Source organism: Notechis scutatus, chromosome 8 (genome assembly GCF_049901735.1).
Source record: "Notechis scutatus isolate UNSWTSFEM ecotype Mainland chromosome 8, rNotScu1.2, whole genome shotgun sequence".
Classification (NCBI taxonomy): domain Eukaryota; kingdom Metazoa; phylum Chordata; class Lepidosauria; order Squamata; family Elapidae; genus Notechis; species Notechis scutatus.
This window is the reverse complement of record NC_142016.1, coordinates 3,153,870-3,165,413: the sequence shown is the minus strand read 5'-3', so window position 1 is coordinate 3,165,413 and position 11,544 is coordinate 3,153,870. Positions and strand designations below refer to the sequence as shown.

Sequence of the window (11,544 nt, the reverse complement as noted above, 5' to 3'; positions counted from 1 at the left end):
TGTAGAACTTGGGCTTTACTTAGCAAAACCACCAATATGGAAACCCCTGATGATAACACTGAAGCCAGCAAATCATACACATGATGGAAACAGTATTAAAAATAGCAATTGCTTGTACCTAATTAACACATTCATACATATTTCTTTTCATGTTATAAAGGAAGAATTTATTATCTGCGTCTCACATTATAAATAGGGCAACTGCAGCTGTTTCCAAGAGTGTACAAGTAGAGAGATTGTCCCACAGAGAAGCAGCAGCTGCAGCAGGCCATCCTTTACTTTGATTTGGCCCTGAAGCATCGCTCAGGACAAGCAAGATTTCCATCCTGCTGGAACTGCAAAGAGGCATCAGAGGACAAGGAAATAGCTGGATCAGGCTTCAAACTCAAATTCAAAGTACTGGGGGTCAAAGTAATGGATGCGGACGTAGCCATCCTCTCCACCACTGCTGTAACTAGAAGCAGAAAAAAAAAGGAGTGAAATTCTCTTGGGCTCTTGGTCCCAGTCTTGATGAAACCAGAAGTACCCATGACGCTTACCTCTTCCCATCAGGGTGGAAAGCAACGCTATTAATTGGCCCAAAATGGCCTTTGACCCTTCCAAACTCTTCCTCGACGCCCAGGTGGAAAAATCTAGAACCATAAGCAAGATACAGAGATAGACACCATTAGAAATGAACACTGGGCAACTCTTCAGCGTAACTTGCTTGTCTTTTGAAACCAGAGTTGGGTTTCATGGGAATGCAGCAGGAGGGTGAATCGATGCCTCATTACCAGGGGAGAAAACAAGCTCACCTGGCCTCAAACTTTCCAATTCTGGTGGAGGTGGTTGTCACATCCATGGCTTCCTGTCCACCACCTAACACCACCTGCCAGAAGAAAAATAAACTGGATGAGATCCACTGTGATGACCCGGGGCGTGACACAAAAATAACAAAGTCACAAAAGTAGAATAAATTCCCTTTAATGCCTCCAACTTGGCCCCAATGTCCAATTATCCTCAGCTGGATATCAAACTCTTAAAGAAAGTCTACTAAGGGAGTAAATGCAGTCAGAACCCAAAGTAAAGATAATTAGAAATAAAAAAAACCAACACAAACCACACTGAAGTAATTAACATGGCAGGCCAGGATGATAAATTGCAGACTTCCAAAGGATAACGCAGCACCCACAGTTGGGAGGATGTCAAAACCCAGATAAACCTCAACAAAGATAATGCTCGCTTTGCTTCCAGCAAGGAGCTGTGTGCAAACGCCCCACTTATATCTTGTTCTCCCAGCTGCAACTAATGAAAGGGATCAGGGCCTTTTTCTCTCCCATAAGCCACGTTGCTCCCTTCTCCATTCCTCCTTGCGTGCCCTAGGATGAAGAGGGGATGGTCCTGGGTCTTCCTCTGAATGCCATGCCGGACTGTGCCCTTCCCCTGTTTCAGCTGCTCAATCTCCCCCTCAGAATCAGACTCCAACAAGGGCGTGACATCCACTTTACATTCCTTTGATTAGGAGAGAATATACCAACAGATCAGCTTAGTGTCATGGCTTAAAATATGGTTGCCTCTCTCTAAGGAAACTTTGCTCATTTGCTGAGTTCAGAACCTTGTCATTTGATTTCCCAATGCTTTCCCATTTCCTGTACAGCAATCGAGCAGAGGTGAGAGAAGCTGCCAAGAAACAAAGCATCCAGAAGCAAACACATAAACACTTCCATCTCACAGATAAACTTATCTTTGTACACTTACCCACACAACAGTCATACAATTCTCACCATAAGGAGATCTCACAAATATATAAGGGGAATATAAGGGGGGGGGGGAGAACCTCAACACGTTGCCCACCAACATACATGATCAAAGATGGGGGAAAGTGCTGCGGAGTTCACCGGCCGTTCTGTTCGGAATGTCTTTAGGTGGTCAAGATTCGTGGAATCGAAAAGCTGCAAGAGAAATAGATCTTTCAGGGTTTTTTGGGGGGAGGCACTAAACTTCCCCAGTATCATCTGAAAAATGCCAGTTACAGCATCAGTCCCAAGCAGCACAATACAGCCACTTACCAGTCCTGTGAACAGCAGTTGCCCCAACAAAACACTGTTTGGAAGCTGAACAAGGCAACTAGAATAAGCCCAGGAAATCAAAAACAGAAACAAAACCAAACCCTTCCTGAGTTCCGGTGAGAGTTGAAAAATCTTGCATTCAGTAGTTGAAAAAATCTTGCATTTACAATTTGTAGGAAGGATGCCAGTATGGCAATGAGTGTTTTAAAGAAAACGTATTAAGAAATTGTCTCCAGCCAAGAGGCCCATCCTCAATTTGCTGACTTAGCCCTAACAACTGCTCTGAAAGTCCAGTCATGAAAGGGGGCTCTTGGCGACCAGATTTTATGGTCCTCCCACTTCTCTTTCCTTCTCCAACTCTGGAGCTGGTCAGTCTAGGCATCAGTAAAAGGTGGTTAGATATTAATGAAAATTACCACCAAAGAGCGAAATAATGATCTGACTGAGGGTTAGAGCAAAACAATTTACTATCTCAAAACTTGCAAAAGTAATAGGAAGAGCTAGCTTGTTTAAGCAACCCCTCTTCCTGGGAGAGATAACTGAAAAATGCAGGTCACTCATAGGAACCACCCTTTGCAGCAAGCAAGCAAGAGCGACTCACCTTGGCAGTGTTATCCTTGGAGGCAGTGACAAACATCGTCATATCTCTGGAAGTCTGGATGTCATTGATCTGCTTTGTATGTTCTTTGACGTTCGTGAGGACCTCTCCTGACTAGAAGAGAAGGAAGGAAAGGTATTGCTACTTTACTCCAAATTGCTTGGTCTGGTGCTGGGGTCTGCAACCTGTGGCTCCGGAGCCACACGTGGCTCTTTTGGCACTCTGCTGCAGCTCCCTATCGGCTGATCCCACCACCAGCTGGCCCCTCCCCGTCACTCCTCACCTGGCATGAGAAGGTAAGGGGGATGGTGGGGGGTGGAGACTCGCTCCCTATTCCAGAGCAGGTGGTGGCTGGGTGGGAGTGAATGACAAGTTGGCTACGCCCACCCAGTCACAACAGGTGTTAAATTATTGGCTCCCAGTGTTTACTTTTCTGTGGGAAAATGGGTCCAAATGGAGTGTTTAAGGTTGTAGACCCTGGTCTAGTGGTTAAGGCAGCAGGCTAGAAACCAGGAGATTATGAATTCTAGTCCCACCTTAGCCATGAAAGTTGGCTGGGAAACTTTTGAGTTTGTCACTCTCTCATCCCAACCATCTCACAAGGTTGTGGGGAAAATAGGAGGAGGAAGGAGTATTAGAAATCTTCACCAACGTGAGTCATTTATAAAAATAAAGGTGGGATATAAAATATATATGAATATGATACAATCATGTTACATACAGAATAATCAATAAGTAGTCAATTATATTATTTCAATCCTTCTTATAACTATCAGTCAGCAAGGACCACCAAAAGGGATGGTCTGAAGTTACGTGAAATCACACCTTGAAGCTAAATTAAGCACGGCAATAATAAAGCAAGGTGCCCAGTGAGAATTCTTGGTTCAGTCCTTGAATCCCACATTGGGTAAGCATCATCTAAGATATCCAGAGTAAAAAGAAATATTGGCAGGATTATCATCTTTTTTTTTTTTTTTTTGAAGAATACAGAAGACTCAGCGGAGAGATTGCCACCTTGCTTAAAGTCAACAAAAGGCAAATCAAGTTACACTTAATAAAGCTGTAAGGGACCTTGGAGATCTTCTAGTCCAACCCCCTGTTCAAGTATGAGACCCTATACCAAGGGTGTCAAACTTGCAGCCCAGGTTTATCACCCACTGGCCACAACCACACCCAGTTTAGTGAAGCCCCCCAAATTGCAATATGTCACGTGACACCGCGATGACGACACAAATTTGACACCCCTGCCCCATACCATTCTGGACAAATGGTTACTTTTAGTTACTATTCTCCAGGAGCCATTTGGGTATTCCCAAGAGTAGCCCTGGAGGTAAAAAGCAGAAACTAGAGAGAAATGAAGACAACCAGAAGCTGCAAATGACACCCAATCATTTAACAACACCAAACTTCTTTTGAATCGTTTTATTTTTCACAGGCAAATTTATCAAAGTAGAATCAAAGACCTGTTTGAATTTGAAAATGCCCTTTACCCATGAAGCTTGTTTGAACAAGATGGATGGCCTAGGGAAGGGTCCCCTCTCAGAATTAAGTCCCCCTTTGGTTTCAAGTTGGCTGGACTCATCAGTCAAGAGTCTAAGACTGGGAGATAAGATGACTGTGTCACCATTAATCGCTAAGGGCTCTTGCAAGGCTCTCATCTGCGGAACAACGCTCTGGATAAAATTGAGCTTTAGAGAATAGATGAGTTAGTTGTTGATGTACGACTCTCCCTACTCCTTAGCAACGCCCCTTCCTGATCTGCTGGATTTCATGACCAGAGACCCGAAGATTTTTTTTTTACTTCTTGGGAATTTCAATTTGCTGCCTAGTGATATTGAGTCCGGGAAGTTCAGGAGACCATGGCCTGCATGGCAACTACTGACTTATTCCAGGTCAGGGAAGGCCTGATATATTCCAGGAGTTGAAATCTATATTTTGTCTATGGGTGGTTGCAATGTGATTTGGCACAGGAAGCTACTGTCATCAGTTCGCTGCCACTGAATTACTTCCCAACTCTTTACGTCACCCTATCACAACCACCATCTGGGAAGATATAGTGGCCATTTAATCATCCCAGGCAATTAATAAATGAAACACGGGATGTTCACTGTAGATCTGGTGGACAGCTCAGCTGAGGGACTCTTCCTGCCGCTCCAAGAACAGGTGACACAACCCATGAGGGATTTGGTTCAGCTCTTCATTATACCAGTTGTATCCCTCCCTGGATTGGAAGGCCCTCCAGTCACTTATGCTCTGATCACCTTATAATTAGACTATACCAGGGGTTTCAAAACTCGCGGTCCCTGGGCCGAATGTGACCCACGCCTGGTTTAGCAAAAGGGGGGAAAAAAGTCCTGATATGTCACGTGACACCGCCATGACGACATGAGTTTGACACCCCTGGACTATGCAATATGGTTAACTTAAAAACTACTAGAAGGTACAGCTGCTCTAGAACAGGGTTCCCCAACTTCCAGCAAAGCTAGCTGGAGAATTTTGGGAATTGAAGTCCTGCAGGCTTAAAGTGGCCAAGGTTGGAGCCCCCTGCTCCAGAATACTGTGGCAAAAACAGTAATCAAAATGTTTTGGCATGCGCATGTGAATGCACAAGTTGCACTGGTTACAAACACATTTCATCAGCAGATTTAAAGGGTCATTTGCTTATCATATCTTTTATGGCAGGGAGCAACAAATCACCTATCTGCTGTACTTCCTGTCTCTCTCTCTCAAGATTGGATAGAGTTGGTGAACCTTAGGTTCCCTTGATCAATTTGGGTCATCTATCGCCACCCAAAGAGCATGTTTTGGTGGCTGCCTTCTGGAATGATTTGGCTCATTTGGCTATAACCCTGTTGATGCTCCATAAGTCTTTAAAGATGGATCTGCCCTCCCAGACTTTGGGGGTAGGGTGACTGTGGTGTCCCACTGTTTTGTACTTGATGGTAGAGAAAGTAAATTGGAAACTGCTAAACACACTGACAAAAATATGACTGTGAAGACCACCTCTGATTTGCCCAGCTGAGGCTGGTTACCTTCTTGATGGTAATACTCTTCCTGAATCCATACCAACCTTTGCGCTGAACTGGTTCAACTCCCCATTCTCATGCCCAACAATGATGAATTCTCCAAGGGGACCCCAAACTGCACTGGTAATTTTGGACTCGCTGCAGGGGATCTTCTGGTAAGGTTCATTGTCCTCTGAAGGTCAAAGGGAAAAAAAGATAGCTTCATTAACACCAACTTTGAGGAAGGACAATTTCCCCATCCTAACCTTGACTCTAACCTACACCTGAAGGTCTCACCAAGCTGGCTGGAGTCTCGAAGGTCAAAGAAGCTCACAAAACATTGGTAACCCATTTGCTTATCTGTGGAAAACATGATGATATTCCCTCCAAAGTCAAAGCCACAAGTCCTCACAGCGGAGTTGGTCTTGACCAAAGCAAGTTGCTTTCCTAAAGGGGGGATGAAACACAAGCAGTAAGTACAGCCTGAGAAACCCACTGCTCCCTCAAACTCAGAATTATCTCCTCCCAGGGTCTCTAAGCTTCAGGTTTACAGAAAGCGTCTACACACAACCTACGTACTCTAGTCAGCTACAGACATAAGAGATGCATGCACACAACTTCCAAAATATTAACAGGGCTGCTTTTTAGGGGCTGAGCATGTTGTGCAAACCAAGTTTATTTGACTTCATTTATGGTTCGTGATTATGAGAATCCTGGAAATGATTTTTAATTCTGTAATCAGATTGAAATGTGTTATTCAGCCAGAATGAGATTCTCCATCCCTACTACTGATGTCTCTTCTTGGAATTAGAAAAGTTGGAATCCAAACACTGAGACCACATGCCTTTAAAGCAACTTGTTCTCCTCATCACCAGACATTTCTTCACCCCAGGTACATTTACATTCATCAACGGACTGCACAAAAGGACGCCTTCAAACAGATCTCAGATTCTTAGATCTAATCCTATTCCTGAGTGGATTCAGAAAGATCTCAAAAACCTGAGGGTATGGATCTCAATAGCTCACTATCTCCTTAACTGGAAGAGGAGGAAGTGTTCCTAATATCTTCAGTGATGGGGGAAAAACAATGAACTTCTTAGGCGATTGTTGGAAAAACCACCAGCAGCGGGTAAGAGAAAGTACCGTAACAATACAAATAATCCTCAATTTATAATAATTTGTTTAGCAACTATTTGGAGTTTGGCACTGGAAAAAAAGTGATGTATGACCACTCATAAATTGCACTCACAATTGTTGCAGCATCTCTATAACATTTGGGGGGGACTTGGCAATCAGGATGTAATTTATGACAGTTGCAGTGTCCTGGATTCATGTAATCACCATTTGCCACCTCTCTAGCTGGTTTCCAACAATCAAGGTCAGTGGGGGAAATTGGATTAACAACTGCAGTGATTGGCTTAGCAACCATGGTAAAAAGGTAAAATTGTCACTTAAAATTCTGGTCTCAACTGTGGTTGTAAATCAGAAGTCTCCAAACTTGGCAACTTTAAGACTTGTGGATTTCAACTCCCAGAATTCTCCAGCCAGCATAGCTGGCTGGAGAATTCTGGGAGTTGAAATCCACAAGTCTTAAAGTTGCCAAGTTTGGGGGACCCCGGTTGTAAATCAAGGACTCCCTGTACTGTAAAAAGGCAAGTGCAGCAAGAAAAAACAAGCACTGCAACATTGCCTTCGCACAAAAGCAAAGAGGGCTATTTTTCGCCCAGTGAGATCAGCATGCTCCTTCCGAGGCCTCCCCCTCAAGAATTATTGATAGCAATAGCACTATAGCTTCATAGTGCCTTACAGACCCCTTTAAGCCAAGGGTGTCAAACTCAATGTCATTGAGGGCCACATCAGGGTTGTGTTGGACCTTGGGGGGAGGGGGAGGGCGGGTGTGTGTGTAGCATGGCGTGTCAGGGGGCATCTGTGGTGGCCTGAGTGCTCAGCCAGAAAAAAAATGGACTCCCCATCTGTTTTCGGCTGGGACGGCCTCCTGCAATACCCAGCCCTCAGAAGCTCCATTTTTGCTGGAAGAAGCACCGTGGGCCACTCCTTAGCTGTCTCCAGGGCGGCCTCACAGGCCAGACCTAAGCATCCCCCAGGCTGGATCCAGCCCCCGGGCCTTGACACCCCCGCGGTCAGCCCTGGATCCATCTTGACTTTGTCTTGGGAGTTTTGAATCGCATGGAGAGTTTAATTGGAACGCTGGCATCTGCTCTAATTGGTTCAGCATCAGCATATTGCCCCCAACCATCTGGGTAGAGGCTGATTCAAACAAGACCCCCACTACAATTTGTACACAGGTTTACAATATCCACACATGAATCCTAATGTTGACGTGAGTTTCCAGATGCAAATTCTGTATTAGAACACAAAGGCACCTGACATTACTCTCCCACCTGACATTACATTTTTCACCCTGCATAATCAGAACGTTCTTCCTCCTTCTCATATATTGACATTTACCTGTTTCACAGTCCCAGAGTCGACAACTGTTATCTGCTGAGCCGGTCAAGACATGTCTTGTGTCCCCTGAAAAAGCAGTCAAGGAACCACGCAAAATACATGAGGAGTAGCAGGAAACAGAAATGAACTACTACATGATTTAAACAAATAAACCCTGTGAATTAAATTGACATACATGACTAAAACTTTGTCTGTAATCTTTAACTGGGCAAAACAGTGCAGTGTTGAGCAAAACGTTTTCAACCAAGGAACGTCAAATGGGTTAACTTACAGAATGCATCCAAAAGCTGGAACCCAGGATTCCTGTGAAATTGACCTTTAGCAAATTATGTTATGACAAACATGGTCATAAAGCATTTTATGACAGAATGCAGAATGAAATAAAACATTTCCTATAATCAACTATTGTCATTTGACTGTGCTATACAGTTCAACATGGGTTACTTCCAAGGCATTAAAGAATCTGGTAGGAAAATATCTCTGAAAACAATGACACAATGATTCGTGGGTTGTCGTGTGTGTGTGTGTGTGTGTGTGTGTGTGTGTGTATGTGTGTGAGAGAGAGAGAGAGAGAGACAGACAGATAGGATGATCAGCTTCAATATATGCATGAGCTATTCTCAAGTAACTTTTAAAAAATGTGATTTTGTACACTAAAACTAAAGGATACAATCAGCGTCCACACACCAGACTGCACCAGTGTGGCCAGTGTATGTGCCAAGTCTCTCACCATTGACAGAGTACCAAACATTAACAATCTGATGAAAGAAAAATAAGGTAAATTTAATAAAATACAACCATAGTATTAAAACTGGTACATATTAACAATTTCCTGATTAAATGTTTTGATCAGTCAGTAACTTATAGACAAGATAAATTGACAGAATTGATTATATAATACACTGAGTAAAATTAGAAAGTAGTATTAATGACGAATGAAGAACAATCTTTAATACAACTTAATCCACTGACAAACAGGTTTCACAAACTCTTGATTAACAACTCTTGTTGTTGATTATTACAGGTTGTGAAGAATATTGTGAACAAGCCATTCTGACTAGATTTTAATTGACTATGGTGACTAATATTCACTGAAATAAATTTCTATTTTTCTTCCATTTTTCTCTCCTATCTATTAGGATAGTAGGAAGAGATACTCTGTTAGGCTGAGAAAAATGCATAAACTAAGGTAACCATTCCATGATAACATACCGGATCTTTTGCTACTGTAAAAAGCAAATCACCTTCCCGATTATATTTGATCTGAGTAATTGACCTCTCATGGCCTTGCAACAAAATAGGTTTCTGTAAAGAGAAATTTTTTAAAAAAGATGTTAACACTGCTTGCTTCCAATGACAATGTTAGAAAATATCCCTGTCATTTATAATGCTACAGTTGCTATTCAACTGTGGAAAGATGGAATAAAATAATAACATGCTGGGCAATAGAACTGAAATTCCAGGTGTTGGTTTTAAGGGGTGAAACAGGTGACAATAACATTTCTTCTGTAAGAAAATAATAAAAAAATAAAACGAAAAGGTCAAATTTAAAGATATACTGGGTTTTTCTTTTAGCGACCCTGTAATCCAGCGGTGTCAAACTGGCTAGTGGGCCAGATGCAGGCCACGCCCACCCAAGCTCCGCAAATTATATCACGTGATGTCATGTTACGTGGTCAATTTGACACCTGTGCTGTAATCTTTTGCACTGGGGTGGAGTTGGATGACTACATGGAGCTGAGTGTTTGCTAGCTGCTGCTGCCCTATGTGGCATTTGCAGCAGATGTTTTCTTTTTGTGCCCAGAGACAGAGCCACTACCTAGGATTGAACTCACAGCTTCCTGATTGTGAAGTGAGAGTTCCACCTCCAGGCCACTCTAACAATGTACTGTAATATCTTACATTTATTTATTTCAAGCATGAAGATGAAGAAGGTGCTGGGGCAGGGTGAGAAAAGATAAGATCATCCAAGTTTAAAAGAAGTGTCCCTTAAGGTTTTTAACAACTAAGAAATAAAATTGACCATACATTTAACTGTGAATTTAACAGTAAACAGACCCAGAATTACAACTTGAGTATAATGAATTTCTATTTTTGTGCTCATTCTTTCCCCAGGAAAGGGGAATGAGATGCCCAAAGATGTGCAGGATGCTTCTAGCATAGATATACACACACACACACACATCAGTTTATGACATTTAGGTTCATTATTTTTTGTTATTACTTTCAGCTGCTATTAATTAGGATACAAAATAAATAGAGTAAAATAGAACAGAATAGAATAGAATAGACAAATGTATATTTTCTTTTATGTACACCAGGGGTCTTCAAACTTGACAGCTTGTGGACTTCAACTCCCAGAATTCCTGAGCTAACATGCCTGGAGGAGGAATTCTGGGAATTGGAAGTCCACAAGTCGCAAAGCCTTCAAGTTTGAAGACCCCTGGTGTACATAAAAGAAAAGATACATTTGTCAAGAATCATAAGGTACAACACTTAATAATAGTAATAATAGTAATAATAGTAGTAATAGTCATAAATCCAGGAATGATCTTTTAGGCTGCTGTAATATTGCTTTCCAAAGCACTGAATCTTATTATTCTGTTTTCTCATTCTTTGCATTGGTTTTATTGAGGCAGCTTTATTTAATTTTATTTTCTGGCAAGCTCCTCTGAATTGAAGCACAGGAACAATGCTTGTAAAATTATAGATTTAGCCCAGGGGTCTCCAAACGTGGCCCCTTTAAGACTGGTGGACTTCCACTCCCAGAATTCCGCAGCCAGAATTGAAGTCCCCCCAGTCTTAAAGTGGCCAAGTTTGGGAACCCCTGGTATAGGGTCCCTGGCTTGAACAGGGGTTGGACTAGAGGACTTCCAAGGTCCCTTCCAACCCTATGATCATATACTCTTTATTAGCTATGCTGGCTGGAGAATTCTGGGGGTTGAAGTCCACCAGTCTTAAAGGGGCCAAGTTTGGGGGACCCCGATTTAGCCCCACAGTAAAACGTTCCTTCTTTTAGGGAACCTTTCCTCGTACTCAGGACCCTGATCCGCTCACGTTCACACTGAAAGAGGCGCCACGGGGTTCAACCCGGAGTAACTTCCCCGTAGACCTGCGAGATCTTTTCCTAATAACTTTTGGAGCCCAGGAAAAGTAGCGGGCCCACCTTCCACCCCACAGGGAATCGACCAACCTCCGGATTAATGGATTTAACTACTTAATCTAGTTAAACTAATTATTTATTGGCATTAAGGAATCCAAGACTTACCATGGCTGCTGTAACAACGCCGGCAGCACGAGCGGAAGGCACAAAGAAGCACTTCCGGGGCGAGGCCGAAGGCATCGCTTCCGGGTCAGGCCAAAAGGAAACGGCCCTGGCAAGGTCTAGAGAAAAGAGAAGCGAGTTGGGTATACATTCACTTCC

General features: G+C 42.9%; 1 protein-coding gene across 1 annotated transcript; it reads right to left on the bottom strand.

Moving 5' to 3' along the window:
* Positions 1-140: 140 nt before the first annotated feature.
* On the bottom strand, positions 141-11,493 carry EIF3I (eukaryotic translation initiation factor 3 subunit I). Its single transcript, XM_087970480.1, has 11 exons — positions 11,389-11,493; positions 9,333-9,425; positions 8,791-8,878; positions 8,121-8,186; positions 5,949-6,098; positions 5,717-5,844; positions 2,650-2,760; positions 1,842-1,931; positions 795-868; positions 540-632; positions 141-454 (listed from the first exon to the last, which is right to left on the bottom strand). The coding sequence occupies exons 1-11, from the start codon at positions 11,461-11,463 to the stop codon at positions 373-375; spliced, it is 1,050 nt and encodes a 349-aa protein (XP_087826606.1). The 5' UTR covers positions 11,464-11,493; the 3' UTR covers positions 141-372.
* Between the last annotated feature and the right edge of the window lie 51 nt (positions 11,494-11,544).